General features: G+C 40.4%; 2 protein-coding genes across 8 annotated transcripts in view; one reads left to right on the forward strand and one right to left on the reverse strand.

The window, feature by feature from the left end:
- Positions 1–3,529: 3,529 nt before the first annotated feature.
- Positions 3,530–12,247, reverse strand: LOC102940455 (cyclin dependent kinase 2 interacting protein). Its single transcript, XM_007062899.4, is given in 6 exon segments — positions 3,530–3,848; positions 6,106–6,235; positions 9,346–9,469; positions 10,273–10,444; positions 12,054–12,210; positions 12,212–12,247. Coding segments are annotated over 6 exon segments (822 nt in total). The 3' UTR covers positions 3,530–3,645.
- Positions 11,711–22,987, forward strand: part of TECPR2 (tectonin beta-propeller repeat containing 2) — a 64,985-nt gene continuing 53,708 nt past the window's right edge. For 3 of the 7 annotated variants that reach the window (XM_027825343.3, XM_037900979.2, XM_037900981.1), the window contains exons 1-3: positions 12,136–12,270; positions 20,749–21,031; positions 21,180–21,308. In XM_027825343.3, coding sequence (XP_027681144.2) covers positions 20,813–21,031; positions 21,180–21,308 — 348 coding nt within the window. In that variant the 5' untranslated portion in view covers positions 12,136–12,270; positions 20,749–20,812. The other 4 variants (XM_043549910.1, XM_043549913.1, XM_043549911.1 and 1 more) reach the window with 3 other exon arrangements.

Below are 22,987 nucleotides of genomic sequence, written 5' to 3' on the forward strand. Positions count from 1 at the left end.
TGATGCTGTATGACAACCAATTGAGATGCTTATCTGAACATTAATCTGCATTTTTTATATGATAGCTAGTTTTTTCTTCAATTTCCTTCCTTTCAAGGCTCTTCTCCTTCTGTGATAGAGCTTTGTATAAGACCCCATCTTTCTGGCCAAACAGAAGCACCATCTTTCAGAGACTGTCACTATTAAGTAAGCTTTGCTCTTGCTAATAACAAAGCAGACCTCTACCCTTAGATCAGCCCAGTCTTCATCATATTTAAAAAAGTTTTTCTCCTAGACATAGCACTGAATTTTAACCTCTTATCTATGCAAGATAAAGGAGAAGCTAACAAAAAAAGTTTCTGCTTCCCATTAGCTGCTAGTATCTTCTATCTCACTGGCAGGCTTCAGAACATGACCTGGTACTGACACAGCATTAAATATAATGCTCTGGTGGATGACCACCACCTGTCTAGACAGGTGAAGTACATTCATATTCATCCCGATTACTATTGATCACCCAAATTAGCCTGTCTGCTCTAAAATGCTGCCTAGGTGACCACAAACATCCTTAAATAGCTAATGACCTTCCTCTTTTTCTTACCTCAGAAGGTTACAATGGGTAATTGTTCCTCCACCTCTAAAGCCTGCAAGACACTGTCCTCTCCAAGTTTCTCAACATCTGTATGAAGTTGGGTGAGAGTTATGGAGAACAAAGTACCACCTGCAATATGTAGATGACTTCTCTTTCAGTCCAGTATAAGCAGCACTGTGTCTCAGCTTTCTCAATACAAAGGCAGGAAAGTCACCTGAATGAAGAGCATCAGACTAAAGCTGAATCCAATCAAGATAGAGATTACAATAAGATGGAAGTGCTCTGAAGAACTTGCCTCTTTAACATCATTCAGATTGTTGGATTAGACTGCAGTTTTGGGCTCTGTTTTGGATGCCCACAATGGCCACTTCATTTATGATTGTCCAGAAAATTAGGTTGGCCATAGCCTATCAGATGTAGGCCTGGACACTAATTATGTATTTGACTTCCAGTTTGATTCTTGCAAGTTGTTAAGACTGAAACATACCTCAAAGAAGCCCCAATTACTACCAAATGCAGTATCCTACTAACCTGGGTCACCATGAAAACTTCTCCCCCTATGCTGTGCTCTGCATTAACTCCCTATTGAAAAGCATCTAGTTTGAGGACTTTGAGTGTCAACACTTTATGTGGTTAGGACTGCTACCTGAGAAAGCACCTTTTCCACTGCAACTGTGACCTTGCATGATGGCTGCATTCCATCAGAAAAAAACTCTTAACCAGCAGGCCGGCTCAGGAATGCAGAAGACTATTTCCACAGGCACAGGACCTAAATTCTGGAATTTTCTGCTGCAAGAAATAAGAGCGATCTACAGACCTTACCATATGCAGGACTAGATGCAAAACTCATTTCTTCAACTTTACTTCCCCCAATAATTTGTCCATGAGCATAGTACATCCACTCTCATAATTTTAGTAAGTTGTTTCTAGAATCATATGACATGGTAGGACTAAGTACTATCTAGACCATCCCTGACAGGTGTTTGTCTAACCTGCTCTTAAAAATCTCCAATGATGGAGATTCCACAACCTGCCTAGGCAATTTATCCCAGTGCTTAACCACCCTGAAAGGGAATTTTTCCTAATATCCAACCTAAACCTCGCTTGCTGCAATTTAAGCCCATTGCTTCTTGTCCTATCCTCAGAAGTTAAAAATAGCCATTTTTCTCCCTCCTCCTTGTAACAACCTGTTATGTACTTGAAAACTGTTATGACCCCTCTGTCTTCTCTTTTCCAGACCAAACCCATTTTTTTTATCTTCCCTCATAGGTAATGTTTTCTAGACCTTTAATCATTTTTGTTGCTCTTCTCTGGACTTTCTCCAATTTGTCCATCTTTCCTGAAATGTGGTGCCCAGAACTGGACACAGTACTCCAGTTGCGGCCTAATCAGTGTGCTGTAGAGCAGCAGAATTACTTCTTGTGTTTTGCTTACAACACTCCTGCTAATACATCCCAGAATGTTTGCTTTTTTTTGCAACAGTGTTACTCTGTTGACTCATATTTAACTTGTATCTAAACTGTATTCATAACTACTTATTGCTGATTTTCTCATTCTACTGCTCTAGAATTTCTTTTTAATTATTAGAATTTCAGTGAGAGTATAGTAGCTTACAAGCCTGTCAGGTGCAATCTTTCCTTTGTTCAAAGGAGACCGTCTGCCCAAATAGTATGAGGAGAAAATTTAACACCCATTTTTTTCTGCTAGTACATTGTAAACATCCATGAGAATGTGAAATGTCCTATTACACTTCTTACTGTATTTATTGTTAGGAAGTAGTGATACTATGAAATCTCTAGTGAAAGTTCAAAGCAGCTTCAAGAGAAAAGTATACACAATTTCTAGTATAGCAATATCTGTCAACACAAAGGGTTTTCCGATTACTTATTTAATGGGGTTAATCAAAATGCTGGTGTAAAGCTTAGTCATGTATAATCTCGAAGTTTTAAAACATTTAGTGCTTTTGAAAGGGGCTGGTTTGACAGCTCGAGAGCACTGAACTGCTACCACAGCAGGCTCAGTGGCTGTGGAAGCTTCTCCATGCTGTCCTGCCCACCCCGTGGAGGGCCATCCCTGTCCTGGAGGGACCACTTAGGAGTGAAGCAGTAAATATTTCCATGATCATTCAATCTTTGGCATGTCAGAGAATAAGGGCTCCTCTTTCACCTGTTAGTTTTGGGCTAACAGTCTTCTTAATTGTAGCTGGCAGAAGCAGATCTAAGGGTGCTTATAAACAGCTCTACAATTTGTGTAATAGTTTCAGAACTTACAGTTTTTCAACATAGGAAAGTCATATAAGAACAGAGAGAGGCATTTTATTGTTTGGGCAAAGTGAGAATAAGCTGGATATAGTGATAGTTCTAGATTTGTATATATTCACTATAACAAAATCTACTTCATTAAGGAACTGACTCTGCCATTGGTTTAAATAGCAGCAGAACTCTCATGCCACAATGGTACATTTTCAGATCTTAGTAATTGTCTATGCCACCCTGAAACTTCAGAAAATCTGTGTGGTATGTACACAAGGAAAATACAGAACATGTTCTGTTTTGAACTGTCACAATACACAAAATCAGAAACAAAAGTAGCAAGACTTTCAGTGGGTGTCAAGTTTGGTGTCAGAGGAACGATGGTCCAAGGGTGAGGGCTCTAGCCTAGGGCTCCTGTGACCCAGGTTCAGTTCCCTGTTCCACTGCAGTCTTCTATGTGAACTTAGGCACAGATCCTCAAAGGTATTTAGGCACCTAACTCCCATTGATTTCAACTGAATTCAAATAAATACCTTTGAGGATTTGGCCCTTAGCCGCTCTCTACTTTGGTTCCCTATGTGTAATCTAGGGATAATAGCACATCTAAAATTGTGAGGTGTTCAGATACTACAGCAAAGGAGGTAATACAAGTACCTTATTGTTTTATATCAACCAAGAGGAGGAGTGACAAACGAAACAAATTAAATACAAACAGAGGAAAAACAGATTTTAATAACCTTATAAAAATACAACATATAATTAACCTGTCAGTTTGTTGCTGCTTCAGTGTCACATGAGTATCATTAGAAGGAGTCTTAAACGCTACACTTGTCTATGTCCTGTTTCCAGCAACATGCTTTCTAGCAGTAGTTTACTGCTGTTTTCAATATAGGGCTGGTACAACCAAGATGATAAATAAACCATCATAAGATCTTGGTCAGCAGTATGAGCAATCTCTTGCGCAATTGTTTGCTTAAGTCGTAGTTCCTTCTTGTACATTTCAGTGAGCTTGAAAGAAATCTCATCTGAAATAGATTGAACAAATATACACACTATTTCTAATCATATATAAGCAACTCTGAAAATAATAAATCAATACTTGTTACACTAATCATTTTTTTAAAAAATAGCTATTACAGTATACAAGCTTTTATAACTAGCCCCTCTTCTTTAGGTAAGTCAGCCATCCTGATCTTTACAAGAGTTAACAAGTCCTCTTCATTGCAATATGAAATGCCAAATTTATTGCTCATGTATTGGATATATTTCTACCACACAGATGTATAAAATCCCCTTTTATTTCTACATCTCAACAGCAGTGTCTTAGAACTAGCTATAAAAATGGTACTATTTTAAGCCATTTCTTTAAATGGACATGGTTTAAAAATGTAAAGGTCTTATAATACTTTGAATAAAAATTCTGCATAAATGTTCTGGATAACTTGATATTTTTGGGCAACTAAACCATAATCTGCATACTATATAAACCCAAATAGTGCAAGTGCATGAGCATCAGGAAGTAATGCTGATCTGTTTAACTAACTACACTATTTGTGAGTGAAGAATAAATGCTGAAAATAGTTTGAAACTGGAATGTTTGTGTAATGTACGGAGTTACTTGTAATGCTGGTAAGGATATTTTTTAAAATGTATCTGACTATTGTCCCTTGAATTGTTCAACCCAGTAAGTGAACAAAATATTTGACAATAAGGGGCCATGCCTGCATTCCTTGTTCACCCAAAATTCCCATGGAATTCAGCCAGAATTGTAGGTAAAATTATTACAACCACATTTCTTTGGACTTTTTCAATAAGAGAGGGTCCAGCACATCCCCTTTCCCCTGCCAGTCTTCTGGTTTGCAGATACCAAGACATGAGAATCCCACTATTCTAGGGCAGTGAACTGAGGAGCGGGGGACACACTGCACAAAATAACTACTTCCAATTAATCAGAGAAACACATCTGTTGCCATCCAGTTCCTGAGTTCCAAGAGTTGTAAAACTGCAGTAATGCTACTTGTCAGACAGATGCACTTCAAGCCTGGTAGGTTTTTTTAGGTTGTTAAATAACTGGAAGGGCAGAGAAGGCCTCACCTATACTCTGTCACCAAGTGAATGCTGGAAGGATCTACATTCCCTATTTTTGGTGACAGAGAGCAATGAGCCTTCTCCTTCCTCAGTCTGTTCATCCTCTGGATCAGAGCCCCTTTAAAACTCTTCTGTGACTGACAATTAACTGAGGTGGGACTCCCATCTCTCACCTAAGAATAAGCCCCATTCTACAAATTGGACTGTAAAATAGGACTCATTGCTTCCAGACAGCAGAGATTTTCGCTCTTTGTATAGGGAGTAGCTATTGCAGCTTTGACACTTCTAGCAGCTGCAGATGCTTGTTTTAACTGGATCTGTCTGTATGTCTTAACACTGTAATTATAATGTGTGAGTTGCTTTGCAATTTACATGAATTGTCAGCAGCGATAATCTCAGTCAGTAGTTCACAAACTTATTTGATTGTGCCCCCTTCTTTGTGGCTGTAGTTGTTTGTGCCCCCTCCCTTAGATACATATACTATTGCCCAGGGAGAATGAAGAACAGCAGCTGCTGGCTAGGCACCCAGCTCTGAAGGCAGCATTGTGCTAGCAGCAGTGCAGAAGTAAAGGTGGCAAAGTGATATTTGTCAATATCACTTTTCATGGCAGACTTCGTGCCCCACTGCCACCCTTACTTCTGCCTCACCAAGGGGCTGACAGCTGGAGCTGCTGCTATCTTCAGGTGAGGGATTGCGGGAGGAGGGGCAGGAGAGCCGGAACCTGGGCTACCTCCCAGTGAGATGGGGGGGAAGAGGAGGGGAGAAGGAGAGCTCTAACAGTGGGGCTCCATCTAGCTCCTTTATCCCCTTCTCCCAGGTGTGCACAGCCCTTCTGCAAGAGCCCCAGGCGGCTGGGGCTAACAGCCAGGGCTCTTTTTTTTTTTTTTTTAAAGGCTCACATCTCCCTTGACACATTCCCACACCTCCCTACGGAGGTGCGCCCCATAATTTGAGAATCACTGCTTTAAGTTAATTGATGCAGTAACTTATCTATTGCTTACTCAGTTAGAAAGACAGACTCTCTCACTACAAAAGGCAAAGTTACAATCTTATCTAGATCAAAGTTAACGGGGCATATTTTTCAGTACTTCTAAATTACTATTTCAATTTCAAATGACATCAAATGTCTTTTAAAATGCTCCTTATTGGGAAATACTAATGGATAACTTACAAGTAAACAATATTCTACTTACAGAAGTACGTAGTGGGCCATGTGTGAAAGAGTGGTATCCTGCAATCTCCACTTTCATAATGGTATGTTTCTAAGTCACAAATTCCTTTAGTAGTTGAACATAGTTTTTCCATTTTCAGTTGTATTTTTGCCTGAGAATGATGAGAGTTTCAAGTTAATAAACATTTGGGGCATTTTATGCTACTAAGATCTTACAAGTATTAACTATTAATGAAGTTCAAAACCAACTTTGTGACTACCTCAACCAGATTCATGAAATTTCTAATTCACTTTTATGGCTGCAAACAATAGCTATTATATTATGGGGGGAGAGATAGCTCAGTGATTTGAGCATTGGCCTGCTAAACCCAGGGTTGTGAGTTCAATCCTTAAGGGGGCCATTTAGGGATCGGGGCAAAAATCAGGGATTGGTCCTGCTTTGAGCAGGGGGTGGACTAGATGACCTCCTGAGGTCCCTTCCAACTCTGATATTCTATGATTCTTTTAGTGGGACTAATACAGAGATTTCATGTGACAAACACTTGGTGTTTCAAACATTGCATGTACAGTTTATTTACTTCTATTTTGAATATCTCCCTATCTTTAGTTTTCTTTTTCGATCCTAAATCCAAGTTTACCACAGAGAAAGTTGGTAAAGCTCTGTCTCAATAGTCTTGTTTTTCTTCCTTTATAACAATTTAGTACTGGTGAAAGGGGCTGGATTGAGAGTGAAAGCTGCTCTTTCCTACAGAACAGGTACAGCACAGGCACTGAAAGTGTAAGCTTCTCTGCCAACGTCCCCCAGCCTTAACCTGGTAGGACCACCTCTAGGTATGGAAAAACAGTTCAGTCTCTATGCCATTTCAATCTTTTACTCCCTCCGAAGACTGCCAATAATTAGGATAGTCAGTGCTAACTGCAGTGTGCGCACTTTTCCATACTAGTAGTCCTGAAGTATTAGAAAGGTAGAAGGGAATTAACTATTGTGCATTACCAAAGATAACAACTGACAGAGCTAACCGATAGGTCTCAAAATGTAACCGTAAATAGAGAATCATCATTCAGTAGCTCTGTTTCTACTGGGGTCCTGGAGGAATAGGTTCTTAACCCTATGCTATTTAATATTTTTATCAATGATGTGGAAGAAAACATAGAATCATCACTGATAAAGTTTGCAGATGACACAAAAATTGGAGGTGGGGTACATAATGAAGAGGACAGGTCACTGATTCAGAGCAATCTGGAGTGGTTGGTAAACTGGGTGTAAGCACACTATGCCTTTTAATATGGCTAAATATATATACATCTAGGAACAAAGAATGTAGGCCATACTTTATAGGATGGGGGAAGGATGTGACTGAAAAAGATTTGGGGGTTGTAGAGGATAATCAGCTGAATGTGAGCTCCCGGTGTGACACTGTGGCCAAAAGAGCTAATGTGATCCGGGGATGCATAAACAGGGGAATCTGAGGAGTAGAGAGGTTATTTTATCTCTGTATTTGGTACTGCTGTGACTGCTGCTGGAATATTGTGTCCTGTTCTGATGCATGTCATTCAAGAAGAATGTTGATAAGTTGGAGTGGGTTCAGAGAAGAGCTACAAGAATGATTAGAAAACCTGCCTTACAGTGACTGAGCTTTTTGAGTCCATCTGTTTAGCTTAACAAAGAGATGGTTAAAGGGTGACTTGATTATAGTCTATAAGTGTCTACACAGGGAATAAATATTTTAAAAAGGCTCTTCAATGTAACAGAGAAAGGTATAACATGACCCAGTGGCTGGAAGCTGAAGCTAGACAACTTCAGACTGGAAATAAGGTGTAAAATTTTAATGGTGAGAGTAATTAACTACTGGAACAATTAACTAAGGGTCTGGTGCATTTTCCATCACTGACAATTTTTAAATCAAGATTAAATCAAGATCTTTTAAATCATAAAAGATATGCTCTAGGAATTATTTTGGGGAAGTTCTATGGCCAGTCTTATACAGGAGGTAGATGATCACAATGGTCCCATCTGGCTTTGAAATCTATGAAACCATTAATAACATCATTGAGGCTGGTAGCAGCATCTTACAGTAAAGAATTTAGTAGCATCATAGTCATGCTGTAAACTCCTGTATATGGTACATATGATTACAAACAGTGGAAAATAAAGTATGTATATATGCATTGTCTAATCCACCACAAGATGCTTAGACTTTAATTGCTCAACAGGAACGACAACTTACTTACATCAGTGCATTTAATGGGCTAAGTCATGACAGTAACTCAAACTAAGAAACAGAAGCATTACTCTTACTTTCTCCAGAGAACCAAACTTGATGGGGAATCTGGAGTATTTTCCTGCTTATACCAATCATTGGAATTTTCTCCAGTTTGCACAGAACTACTCAATCTATCATCATACCAATATCATTTTAAGAGGCATTTTAAGAGGCATTTTTCTTTATAGCTAAGGGATATTAAAGTTATTCTAATTAAGAAATAAAATTCAGAGTAAGTTAACATGAAATTATTTGTACATTTTTTCTTTTGATTTGTATTACTTTTTCTCTATTTTTTAATTTAGGTTAACTATACCATTCTGAAGGTATGAACTACTATTACAGTAGGAACATCACTTATCTTTACCTGTATCGGTTATTTCCAAAATTATTGAGGTGACCATTCATAACAGTGTGTCTACTCATTAAGTAGGTTAGATAACAAATATCCACTCTGTTCCCTAAAGAGATGGGAGCTGTAACACAGAACTGGAAGATTGGAAACTGAATTACGTCCAATAAAACAAAGTATCGTTCTTAAGTTGTGTTTACACTGCTTTCAGAAATATGAATACAACATGTGGACATACCCATGCTAACTTTATTTAGCTAGCGTGAATAATAATAGCAGTGAAGCTGTAGCTGCATGGGATTGCTGGTCCTGTATGTACACAGGGTCCCAGGTGGGGTTGTACAGCCTGTGCAGCTGTGCTTAACTGCTATTGTTACTTGAACTAGATTAAAGCTAGCTTGGGTAGCCTATACGTGCTGCAATCACACCTCTAATTGCTGCATAGACATATGCTTATTGATATCACATCATATTAGGTCTGAACTGTTCTATCCTCTTTCTAACTTGATGTTTGTTTTGTTCTGAAGATGTGGAAAGTTTAGGATTAGAAAGAATAGACAATAGGTACAATATTGGCATTGTATTATTTTGCAGAATATTTTTTTTAGGGAATATACAGTTTGAAAGATCAACAAATGAACATTACCATGTTTTCCAAGGTCCCAAGCAATTCTGCACAGAACATCTCAAGTTCTTCATTATAGTCTGGAGACAGCTTTCCACAGTCAGAGGCAATGTTGTCACATTCTACCTCCAGCTTATCTTTAAATCTAAACAAAAGCATATATTAGTGCAAATACCTCGGGACACCTTTACTCACATAGACTGTAGGAATTTAAAATCTATGCTATCCTCTATACTACTAACAAAAGGCTTGAGACTACAAGCCCTTTCTCACATGAGTAGTACAAAGGAATTGCTGTACAGGATTAGATGAGTGGTTTAGCTAGTTCAGTGTTCAACTGTGGCTAGTACCAGATGGTTCAAAGTACAAGAACCCTACCTTAGGCAATTAAGGAATAGTCTGTCCACCAGGAAAAGGGAAGTTTCTTCCTAATGCCCATTAGTTACAGGTTGTCTTACGTTCTGAAGCAGGCATTATGTCCCTTCCAAAGTTACTGGCTTTTTAAAAACTTTACTATTGTAATTTTGTTATTCATGTGAATGGCCAATCCCTTTTTTAATCCTGCAAAGCTCTTGACCTCAGTGATATCTCGTAACATTGACTTGAGTATTAGAGAAAACTCACCCGAGTAAGCGTTTGTAGGCTCAAGCTCTAATTTTGTAATTCAGCATTTTAAATATTTAATATTTGTTTATTATTTGCATGTATAAAAACATTTTGCTTCAAATACAGCTCTTATGAGGTTATCCAATTTTTATCTTAAACAGCCTTACCTGAATTTCAATATTTTGATTTTATACAATCACAAAATGCTAGTGGTATAGAATATGAAGCCTGTCCACCCTGTTTTTTCTTTTGTAAAGCTGCCCAATCAGGAAAACAAACTAGTTTCACAGTAAAAGTGACCTCTACATTGTCATTATTTGCAAGCCCTGTTAACATACTCACTGTGTGCCAATTTTCAAGTTTACAATTTTGTTTGCAGTACTAAATCCATTATTATTCAGGGTCTCCCATTTCATCATTAAATTATGCCAGTCTGCTGCGTTATCTTTAATTTTTCTTGCACTGACAGATAAGACAGGTCTTTTTGGAGCAACAGCTGCAGGACTCTTTGTTGCTTTAAAAAAAAAAAAGAGAGAAAATGCAAACCGGTAAAAATCTACAATAACAAATCAATTAACTGTTTTATGTTGTCATTACAGCTGTGTGTGGCTGCATGCAGTATTTTCCTTGCTGTTCTGTTCCTGAATGCTGACTCAGTAAAATGTAGTTTACAGGCACCCTACTAACTTTAATCATAAATAAAGTTTCTAGCCTGTCAGCCTTTCACCATCAGTGTAAAATAATCACATTCTTAGGGTATTGAAAAAAATAAACTGCATGTTGAGGTATTCCATTAAAACACCTAACTAATGCTGTAAAACCACTAATAGGCAATCCTATAGTATTTTGCCAATACAAATAATGGCTATGTTTTCTGAAGTCATATTTTAATGTAGCACTTCTTGGCAAGAAGTCACTAACTCTGTTAGGACTCAGTTCTTTTCATGTAGTGGTCTCTATCATGAATATTTCAGTACGTTTGCCCAATGTGTGAAATCCTGGCACTACTGCAGGCAATGGGAGTTCTGCCATTGACTTCAATAGGGCCAAAATGTCACCTTATATTTTTTACAGGATTTTAATGACAATGCGAGGCTTTGATGTTGCAAAAATTTATATACATGATTAATTTTACACAGGTGAGCATCAATGGAACATCGATTCGATGGAACAACTCATCTATGTAAAAAGAAAAGGAGTACTTGTGGCACCTTAGAGACTAACCAATTTATTTGAGCATAAGCTTTCGTGAGCTACAGTTCACTTTATCGATGAAGTGAGCTGTAGCTCACAAAAGTTTATGCTCAAATAAATTGGTTAGTCTCTAAGGTGCCACAAGTACTCCTTTTCTTTTTGCGAATACAGACTAACACGGCTGCTACTCTGAAACCTGTCATCTATGTAGTTACTCATATTTGCAATCATTGCAGATTCAGATGATAACCTATTTCTGTCCTCAACTTTGCTGTTCATCACATAAACAGTTTCTGGACATTAGCAAAGCAAGCTCAGATTTCAGAGGTAGTGCCTCTAGTAATAATAATAATGTTATTTATAAACATACACTGGGTGTGACCGTACATACAATTGATGCTAATTCTCTACACAGCTAAATTATTTTTCATCTAAGGATCTCAAAGTGCTTCACGAACATTAAAACTAACAACCCTGACACTTTAATGCTAATTTGTTAAAATACAATATTAATAGCCAAGGAAGCGAAGGGCGGGGGGATGGGGAGTAAGAAACTTTTAGAAGGCCCCTCATTTTTGAAGACTCTGTGGTTTCAGTGTGGCCACCTCGCTGAACGTTACGCACAGGAAGAGTCCCATCCCCTTGGCTTCACGCTGCTGCGCGGGCTGACGGCTCCGCGGGATCGAGGCCCCACAGCCGCAGCCCGCGCTGGCTGAATTCCTTCACGTTTGAAAATGTAACGGTAATAACGGAATATCACTAACGAAATGCGCGTGCAGCCTGGCTCACGTGCCCGGGGAAGGGCGGCGCCAGAACCGGGCTTACCATGAGAAGGCAGCGCCCCTGTGCGCGCACGCGGCGGGTACCCGACCCCCGGCGCTGGAGACAGACACCCACCCCTCCTCCCATGGGCTCCAGGCCTCGCTCACCTGCCATGTCCCGAGCCCCGCCGCGATAGGGCCCCCGGCCGGGCCGCGCCCCGCCTTCCCTCGGAAGTGCGCTCACGTCCGGCCCCGCCCGTCCTGGGCCCAGCCGCCGTCGGTCAGCCGCGCCCGGTTCGGCGGCTTAGTCTTCCCTCGCCGGGGGGCCTCGGAGAGGCAGCCTCCGCCCGGCCGGGAGACATGAGGGCCCCGGCCCCTTGCTGAGGTGAGTCAGGCAGCCGCCGCTCAGGGCTTCTCCTCACGCCTCCACCCCTTCTCTCCATCAGCCCTTCCCCCAGCCGCCCCTTTTCCCTTCCTCTGCCCCCCACGTCCTCCTGCCCCCTTACAGCTCTGTCGCTGGGGTTCCAGCAGAGGCTGAAATAGGGAAACTCCCCACCCCAGGACTCCCCTCTGCTGTTGGAAAGAGCCTAAGAGGTGGGGGTCGCTCGCCCGCCCCTCTGCGAGGCTGGGGATACTTGCACCCGCTTTAAACTCTGCTTCCCTCGGTGAGCAAAGGGCCTGGAGGCGCTTGGGAGCCCCGCTTCATTTCATCCTTCTGCAGCCGTGTGAAGCTGCTGCTCTGCGGCTTGCTGCCTGTCGAGCTCCCTGCATGGGGAATCTGTTGCGCATGGCCGGTACCGGTGTGGTGGTCCGGATTCGGCTAATCCGGTAAACTATCCTGCGGACATTGTAAAACCTGGGGTGGCGTTAGGAGGATGGATGCGGCGCGGTTGTAACCGTGTCGGTCCCAGGATATTAGAGAGAAGCTGCGGGAGGTAATACCCACAGAAGCTGGTCCGGTAAAGATATTACCTCGCCTCCCTTGGCTTGCTAATTAGAAAGATGCCCACTTTTTATTTCTTCGGAGGGTGGAGTGGGAAACTTCTTCTTTTTTTTAAATTTGAGAATTAAATACAAAGAAAATGAAATAAACTTCCTAACCAAATTTTCTGCGGTGTGTTTTAAAACAGTTTGCAGAGTGTGGGGATGGAGGCAGGACAGTGAATGTCAAGCTTTTTAATGGCAGGTTTCAGAGTAGCAGCCCTGTTAGTCTGTATTCGCAAAAAGAAAAGGAGTACTTGTGGCACATTAGAGACTAACCAATTTATGTGAGCATAAATAAGCTATTTAATAATAGTTTAAAATGTGCTGACTTGTGCTTATTTTTATGAATAAGAAATTTAGTTAGTTAATAAAGTCTTGTAACATGGTTGGGACATCACAACAAGGTTGCTGCTGTAGTTAAAGCCACAAATTGGGAAGTTATTTTAAGCTAAACTGTAAATAAACTTTGCATGCCCACTTTCATAAATGTAATTCCCAGTTCTTAGGTCATATGAGTGCTTTTAAGTAACATTTGTTACTTTCCTTAGTGTCTCTGCAAAAAGATTTTGTGGGGGAGAACTATTGCAATTTGACGTGGGCTAGAGGATTAGAGTGGACAATATGAGCTGTAGGTAATTTATTATTTTAAGTATGGAAGCTTAGTTTTTATTCAGCTGCTGTCATATGTACAACACAATAACATTGAAATGTTTTTAAAGTTGCTAGTTTTTTTTGTAAACACCTTAGAAATGAATGATTATGAAAAAAAGTGATATTGCAAACTAATGCCATGATCCTGCAACCTCTTATGCATGTGCTTACCTTTAAGCTCATGAGTAATTCCACTGAGTTCAGTAAGGCTATTGACATAAGTAAAGTTAAGCATTCTGTAAGTTTCAGTAGGATTGGAATCTAAATACACTGTGGAAGTGTCCAAAGATGGGGACTGTTAATCGTACTTGTGATTTGTTTGACTCCTTCAAATACTCACAGTATCAGTCTTGTGAATGTGAGGGTTCATTTCTTTAAGATTAAAATAATCTTGAGTAGTTTGAAGTTTAGTTTTTCAGTTAATATTTTTTGAACCAATTGAAAGGATGGTGATGTAGTTATTTGTGCAACAGGACAGTATTTCTACGCTTTCATGCTTTTTGAATCTCTGTATCTTTGTTTCAGGTGGTGAATATGCATTGCCTGTGGGGGTACAAGGTGGACTACTCTAAAAGTTCTTGTCAATGAGCATTTTGTATTATATAAAAATATATTTACACATAGTTTGGATTTATAACTAGCAAGCCAAACATAAATAAAAATCTTAGTAACATCTTTATATATTAATTTTGTCTAAATCTAGGCTTCCACTGGCTCTTTAAACACACACAACAATGGAAAGTCTGCAACCTTTTTGAAATTTTCTGAGGCGACACTTTTAAAACCATTGACAGTATCCTGATGCTAGAACTGTAAGATTTTTGAAGACTACATTTTAAATGGGATGTAAACTATTGATTTAAAAAAAGAAAAAAAAAAAAGGAGGTGCCAAATCTGAAAACCTAATAATGAGCGCGTAGGGGCACAAGTTGAGTTGCCCCTTAAATAATTTGGAAAACTATTTTATTACCATTTATACTCTTATAGTGCACAGAGGCCCCAGTTGAGGCTAGGGCCCATTGTACTAGGTGCTGTGCATATACATAACAAGAGATGGTCCATGCCCTAAAGAACTTAATAGACAAAACAAAGGTTGAAAAAGGGGAAATATTATTGTACAGACAGGGAACTGAGGCACAGAGAGATGCAATAATTTCCTTGCGGTCCCAAAATCTGTGGCAGAGCATGGAATCAAACCCTCATCTCCTGATTCCCAGTCTTGTGCCTTAATTACAAGATATCTTCCTTTTCACTGTTTCACAGCTGTTGAGCCAGAGTCCCCATTATGGAGACTAGAGAAGTAGTAGTAGAGAAGTAATGGCCAGAGATACTGGCTGTGGTTTTTGTGGCTGGAAGAGGAGGGAGCGCCTTTTCTTCATGGGGCTGTGCAATGCATCATAAGTAAGGTTAAGATTTAGTCATGGACAGGGCCCGTGACCTGTCCATGACTTTTACTAAAAATATATATACCCTGACTAAATCTTGGGTACTCTGGAGGCGGGGCTCCAGGGGCGCTCTGAGGGGTGGACGCACATGGTGGCCTGACACTGCCCCAGCAGTGAACGGTGCAGCTGGCCCTGTGGTCAGTGGCACCGGCGGCTGCAGAAGTCACTGAGGTCCCGGAAAGTCACAGAATCTGTGACTTCTGTGACCTCCGTGACAGACCTGCAGCCTTAATCGTAAGGCACTTCATGTTTCTTATATTTCCACTGCAGAATCTCTTGTTTACCCTGCTCTGATTTGTCACATATGGCAATCATGTTCTTGAAAATGACAATTGCTGATTCCACTGAATATGCAGAACCATTCCTAAAATTGGTCTGGGAAAACAGGTTATGCCAACCATTTGTCTTCAGTTTCCCTGATACTATTAATGAAGGGGGAAAGTACTGTGTATACTCATTCATAAGCTGAATTTTTTTAGTAAAAAAGGGAAGCACCAGAGAAGGGGGTCAGTTTATGAACCGGTACAGAGAGGGAGAAGTGGGACACAGCCCCTCCCCCCAATAGAGGGCGCAAGGAGAGGCAGCACAGCCAGCAGAGCTAGAAGGGAAGAGGCAGGAACAGAGTCTGTCCGCTTCTGGCCACGCTGCTCTCCCCCCAGCCTCCGAAGCAGCTGCAGCTCCAGGGCTGGCAGGCTGCAGCTGTGCTGCTTGGCCCCGCGCACCGGAGCACGCTGCGGTCATGCCGCCTGGCCCAGCTCGCTGGAACATGCTGCGGCCGCACCGCCCAGTCTGGCCCGCTGGAGCTGCTCCATCCAGGCCAGAGACATCCTCCCCAGATAAGGTGGGAAGGGATGGGATGGGGAGAGTGTGGGGGTCCTGGGGTGGGGTCATGTGGGGGGTGGTCACAGGGGTTACTCCCCTGACCCCCAGCTTCTCCCCACCACCAAAAAAATTTCCCTGCCACTTGCTGTCCCGGCCTGCCAGGGTAAGGAACTGGCAGGCCGGGACACTTTGTTTACTTAGGTTTACCTCCGGGCCTGCGGACGCTCAAGGTAAACAAACCATCTCGGCCCGCCAGTGGCTTATCCTCCTGGCCTGGGAGCCAAAGTGTGCTGACCCCTGAATTATAGGGTTTGCTTATGAATAGGTCATAAAATTTTTCCATTTTTACTTATCCATATTGTGGGGGGGGTCGGCTTCTAAACAAACTGGCTTATGATCAAGTATATACGGTAGATACAAATGCTGTCCTCGAACAATCAATAAAGAAAAGAAAGCATGTGTGGCCCAAAGATCGCTGTCCAGTAATTTAAACTCAAGCTGTATGTTTGAAACTTGATTCTCCTCTGTCTTGAGCTTTTATGTTTGTGCAAAGAGGGTATAAAATATGGCCATTTTGATTGTGGAGTGTTTTATACTTTTACATTCATTTTTCACAGAGGTAAGTGATTGTGCAAGGCAGTGATGATTGGGTCCATTTGTTTAATAACCTACAAAACAAACACATATTTTCATTGTTTAAAAAAAAACAAATGAGGACTCTTCAGCTTTGGAGTACCTCAAAGTCCTGTAGTACCTTAAAGTGAAGCTGAACTGTGTAACTACTAGAAAATGAAACTGCCTAAACTGTTTTTAATTGTGCAAGCCAAGTGTAGCACAAAGAGTCAAAAGTAGATTTGTTTTTCTGATAACTATTACTTTTAACAATCTTGGGTTGAGGTAGGAATTCATGTAAAGGACTGAGGAGGAGACTTCTAATCTGATTTCTTCCTCTGTACATTAAGCCACCACTATCCTCCAGCTCAAAAACAAATAAACACACACTACTAAAACAGCAACAAAAACTTCCCTGGTAGTCATGGATCCCAAAATTCTTCTAGTCCTGACTTTGCCATTTACTTGTTGCGTGGTCCAGAACAATTAGTTTAGGCACTGCTCGTGCTAACTGTTTCAAGCAGGTGTACCCCTGCACCCATGCAGATGGCCCAGGGGTCTTCTCAGATGGGACAGCTTGCAGGATCAAGGCCATTTTCAGATTCTCAGCCTATAAAGTAGGGGGGAAATAATATTCAGATATCTCACAAGGGTATTGTAAGATGATAAACTAAACCTCACAAGCACAAACACTGCTGATGTACTTTTTATAAACACTTCTTAAATTATAAAATGAACTATGACTTGTGTTGGAGAAAGCCAGAGTGAATTCTCAGAAGTTCTGTCTTAAGACATAGTGCCTGAGCCAATCCTTACTTTCATGAATAGTTTCACTGGAGTCAGTGGGAGAACTCATATGAGAGCAGTTTGTCACAAAGGCCCAATAATCTGTGATAGTGTTGTTTAATATTTGAATGTAGAACAGAGTCTCTGGAGACTTTTATAGTATTTTTAAGTAAGATAACTTTTTCAAATGGCATCACTGGGTGTGTATGGCCCTATTCAAACTATAACAATATGCAAGGTGAAATCCTGACTCCGTTGAAGTCAATGGTAAAATGCCATTGTCTAAAGTGGGGCCGGGGGTTTCACTCGCAGTTCCCATCTCAAGGAGACTTTGATTTAGGTAGATGGGTAAACTAGTAAAAATCTCATGGCAGGATGGGAATACAGCAGTTGGAGGGGGAGGAGATGTTGCTTTGTAGGTTGTGTGACAGGTTCGGTCACGGAGACCTCTTTGGGACTGTCACCTGATGTACCGAAACAATCTCTGAGCCCTTTTTCTCTGTCAGCTGGGGACTCCAGAACCCTGCCTTGTTGAGCCAGACATGCTAGTCTGCTGCAACACAGACCCAGGTCTGAACCACACCCCCAAAGCTGCAGGCTTTAACTGAAAACCACTCAGCAGGTTACCTATCTCCAGCACCCAGACACCCAGCTCCCAATGGGATCCAAACCCCAAATAAATCTGTTTTACTCTGTATAAAGCTTATACAGGGTAAACTCCTAAATTGTCTGCTCTCTATAACACTGATGCACAGAGAGAGATGCACAGCTATTTGCTCCCCTAGGTATTAATCACTTACTCTGGGTTTAATAATAAACAAAAGTGATTTTATTAAGTATAAAAAATAGGATTTAAGTGGTTTCAAGAAATAACAGAACAAAGTGAGTTACCAAGCAAAATAAAACAAAACACACATGTCTAAGCCTAATACATTAAGAAACTGAATACAGGTAAATCTCACCCTCAGAGATGTTCCAATAAGTTTCTTTCACAGACTAGACTCCTTCTTAGTCTGGGCCTAATCCTTTCCCCTGGTACAGTTCTTGTTAGTTCAAGCGCAGGTGGTAACTAGGGGATTCTCATGACTGTAGCCCCGTTTGTTCTGTTCCACCCCCTTTTATAGCTTTGGCACAAGGTGGGAATCCTTTGTCTTTCTCTGGGTTCCCACCCTTCCTTCTAAATGGAAAGGCACCAGGTTTAAGATGGATTCCAGTATCATGTGATATGTTCACATTACCCACAGGTTTCAGAGTAGCAGCCGTGTTGGTCTGTATCCGCAAAAAGAAAAGGAGGACTTGTGGCACCTTAGAGACTAACAAATTTATTTGAGCATAAGCTTTCGTGAGGTACAGCTCACTGTAGCTCACGAAAGCTTATGCTCAAATAAATTTGTTAGTCTCTAAGGTGCCACTAGTCCTCCTTATTACCCACAGGCTGGCCCCCACGTCCTCAAGAAGGCTTGCAGGTAAATAAACCATCGACAACCAATTGTCCTAGTCAATGGGAGCCATCAAGAGTCTAAGCTACCATTAATGGCCCACACTTTGCATAATTACAATAGGACCTCAGAGTAATACTTCATATTTGTAGTTTCAGATACAAGAATGATACATGCATACAAATAGGATGAACACACTCAGTAGATTATAAACTTTGTAATGATACTTTACAAGAGGCGTTTTGCATAAAGTACAATTCAGTTACATTATATTCGCACTCATTAGCATATTTCCATAAAACATATGCATTGCACTGTCACAGGTTGCATAAACTGTTTTCTCACATCTTGTTTATTTTAATGGATTTGTTTTCAATAATATTTTAAACAATAGTTGGGCTTGAGCTATAAGGTTGAAATGGAGAATTAGCAATGGAAATCAAGCCAAAAAAAGTGAATTTTGTAAGAGTAAGTGTTTCAGGGTCCAAAGATAGCACACTGAATTCTGGTGGGAAAATATCAGCAAAATAAAATCTTGAAAATTGAGACACCAAAATCAGTCATAGTAATGGGGATGTTAAAATGGTGATCAGTATTTTTTAAAAACTGAGTTTGTATAGCACTGTAATGTGTATGGTGCTTCCCAACAGTGTGCCAAACAAATAACATTTCCTTTCCTCAAAAAACACAGTACAGGCACAATTGGATACATACTGTACATGTGTATGGTCCCTATCACTAGAATGCTTCACAGAATAGTTGAGGTTTTAGATATTTTTAGAATTTTTTAAATCTAGTTTTTATTATATTCTTAGAACTAACCTTTTTTTTCTTTAAGCTTCAGAGTTGTGTTTTTGGGATCATATAGCAACCTTTCTTCTCCCCAGAAATCAAGAATTCCTGACCTAAACAGCTGCAAATATTTTTGGCTGGATCAAAACTGTCTTATTAATCAAAATAGCCTCTGGTATAATAAAGTTGGAAACCTGAAGACTTCTGTTCTTTCCTATCTTTCAAAGTCATCCATGAGGAGAATAGTTGCTGCAAATAATAATAAAAAAAAAAAACTTGTGTGATCTTTTAAGCAGAAAGACTTCAATTTTTAATTGCATCATTTAGTATCTTGACATACAACATGAACGGGGAGACAGTTTCAGAAAGCAATTGAGACAGTTAGTACATTAAAATCATGATACATTAAAATCATCATACACTTAAACTCCAAGGGAAGCAAACTATAGCTTTTCCTTTCCTTTATTCCTGAGAAGATACCACATTCTCTTCTAAACATTCTATAAACTTCTTATTGCAGCATGAAGTTGGCAACCCAAACTCTTGTGCACGCTATTTTTTTTTTACTGCTTTCCCCATCACTTTTCTAAATGAAATAACTGAGCAAATCTCTGGATGTGCCTGTCAAATTGGGAATCTCCTCACTTTTTCAGTTGCCCCATTGTTCCCACAAATTATCTTGCGAATATTTGTTCTTGTATTTACTTGCTAAATATTAAGACAATTTAAATATATACCTAATATAATTGCAGTTCTGTGGTGGGATTAAGGAATTGGATATAGACATCATTTAGTATAAAAGTCAAGAGACCCAAGGTTGCAGAGTTTCCTATGCTCCTATTATAATTCATGAAAACTGAGAACACTCAGTGCTTTTAGGTTTGATCCCAGTGTTTATACGAGTCTTTCTCCTGCACGTACTTGCATGTTTTGTTCTGTGCCATGCAGTGAGCACTTAGTTCTTTTAATCTTATGCTAATCTGATTTTACTCTTTCAGTAACCAAATAGGAATGAATTGTACCAGTCAGTTGATGCTTTTTCCTCTCTTTTGAGAGTGAAATGCTGCATTTGGGCTCAGTCTAGGCAGATATGTGCTGGTCAAAATTGGAGAGAAAATTGCTTATCAACTGTTGGGTAATTACAATGTACACCATTTGGCACTGATGGTAATATTGGCTCAATTTGAGCGGAAGTTTCTTGTTGTAGAATGATTTGTTCTACTAAGTGAGGCTTTTTTTTTTAATTGGTTGCTGTTTGTACCAAACTACAACTATTCTGTTAGCTCCTTTGGAAAGAATACATTTTAACTAAAGGTGTTTGTTGTTTTTCAGGTTTCCTTAGTGTGAAGTAAATGTGTTTATTCCAGCCTGTAAACTGTTGAAACTAACCCTTACCATGGCATCTGCAGCTCCACCAGTTACATTTAAGGAGTTTTGCCCCCTGTACGATCTCCTCAATGCCATTCCTACAAAGGTCCAAAAGGGATTTCGCTCCATTGTGGTGTACCTCACAGCACTTGATACCAATGGGGACTACATTGCTGTGGGCAGTAGCATTGGAATGCTCTACCTGTACTGCAGACATTTAAACCAGATGAAAAAATACAATTTTGAGGTAAAAATTAACTTTTTGTGCCTGGCTTTGTGATCAGAAGTTTTTCAATACTTTTTTAGATGTTGGTGGCAAATTAACACTTACAGATCTTTCCCTCAGGAAATTTATTTAATTAATTTTTGTAATTTTGTTTGTCTTGTTTCAAAAGGGGAAGACTGAATCTATTACTGCCTTAAAGTTGTTGAGCTGCTTTGATGATCTTGTTGCTGTTGGTACAGCTTCAGGCCGGGTTGCAATTTTTCAACTTGTCTCTTCGTTACCTGGAAGAAACAAACAAGTAAATGTTAAATTTGGTTACAACTTCTTTGATGTTAAATATGATCTTCTTTGACCATATGTCTGTGTGGCTCTCACGGCAGATGTGTATGCTCGGAGTCATTTGTCTAGCAGTGTCCATCAGGCCTGCTCATGCCATCTGTACTGCCTCATGCTACCATGTGAGGAGGTAAAGGGTGGGATGGCTGAAGCGTTTCCTCAGTTCCCTCTTACCACTGGCGGCAGTGAGATGTAATCTGGACTGTGTCCAACGTCACTTGCTTTTGATTTCCAGAATTCTTCTCTGGTTGAAGAAATGTCAAGTTCATTTCTACCTTTCATTAATTTCTTCACTTGATTTTTTTTTTTTAATTGGTTGTTGTCCCTCACCCCCAAAAGGGAAAAGAAGCAGTTAGGACAGATTGGGGAAGCAGAGTGAGGTGCTTCAGGCTAACTGCTAGCTGTGGTGGATTCAAAACCCATTGGGTTCAAACCATTTCTTGCGATGAGCTAATACCCATCACAGATGAACATAGCCGATTCCTGTTCTGTTTTGGGGAAGCAGACATTCCCAAGAAATATGCTGCCTGCTACTTCTTCTCATCCCGCACCAGAAATCCCAAGATGTAAGACTCAAACTACTCCTCTTCGAGAAACCTCAGAGGGTAGCTTCTGATCCAGGAGTAGGCCATATCTTGGAACATTCTGGCTCTTCAGTATTCTATTAACAAGGCCAAATCTTTCAATCTGTCCCCAGGTCTGTTCATGGCTATTGCTAGCCAGTACAAATGTCAGGCCATTTTATCCCAAAGACTTAAACCGTGTTACCCATTTTGAATCTTGCTGTGCAGTCAGCTGACTGATGTGACCTTCACTCCAGGAGAGCCCAAGTAGCAACCTCAGCATGCTTGTGCAACATACCAGTATCCAAAAGCTGCTATGTGGAGCAACCTGCTCAGGTCTGTGTCAAGCGTTGTGCACAGGATTTGGCTGCCAGATCAGCCCCATAGTTTAGGAGGGCTGTACTTCACTCTCTGTTTGACTAATGCAGCTGATAGTCCTCATGCCTGCCATCCTGAAGAGGATACTGCTTGCTGGATCCACACTGACACACAAACAAAGAAAAATGGTTACTTACCCTACAGTAACGGTGTGGTTCTTCAAGCCGATGTCAATGTAGATTCCACAACTTGCCCTTCATCCCTAGTTTTGGAGTCATCAGTTAACAAAGTCTTCATTTTGCAAGGGAACTGAAAGAGGGTTGTGGCCGCTTCACTCTTTATGCCCGTGTGCAGTTGTGATCCCACCAGACATTATTAGAAAAAAGGTTTTGAGCTTGTGTGCACACCTACAGTGGGATCCACAATTACATCATCATCTTGAAGAAACACAGTTACTGTAGGGCAAATAACTGTTCTTTCCTAATAAATGGTTGTATAATGATTTTGCACATCTAAAACAGTGAGGATCAGGAAATCCGTGTAATGAAATATCTTGAGTATGTTGTTAATCACGTATTAATCTTATGAAAGTATTAATTTTTTCTTTGGTAACATTCCTAAACAGAATGTGCTTGGTCAAAAACGCTTCCATGCAATTCTTGATGTATGATTCAATTAAATAAAATTGCTGGTTAGGAATGAAGATAACCTTAACTTTGTCAATTCAGAGCTAATACTTAAAGCTGAGTCACTGAATATG

The sequence above is a fragment of the Chelonia mydas genome, chromosome 6 (genome assembly GCF_015237465.2).
Source record: "Chelonia mydas isolate rCheMyd1 chromosome 6, rCheMyd1.pri.v2, whole genome shotgun sequence".
Classification (NCBI taxonomy): domain Eukaryota; kingdom Metazoa; phylum Chordata; order Testudines; family Cheloniidae; genus Chelonia; species Chelonia mydas.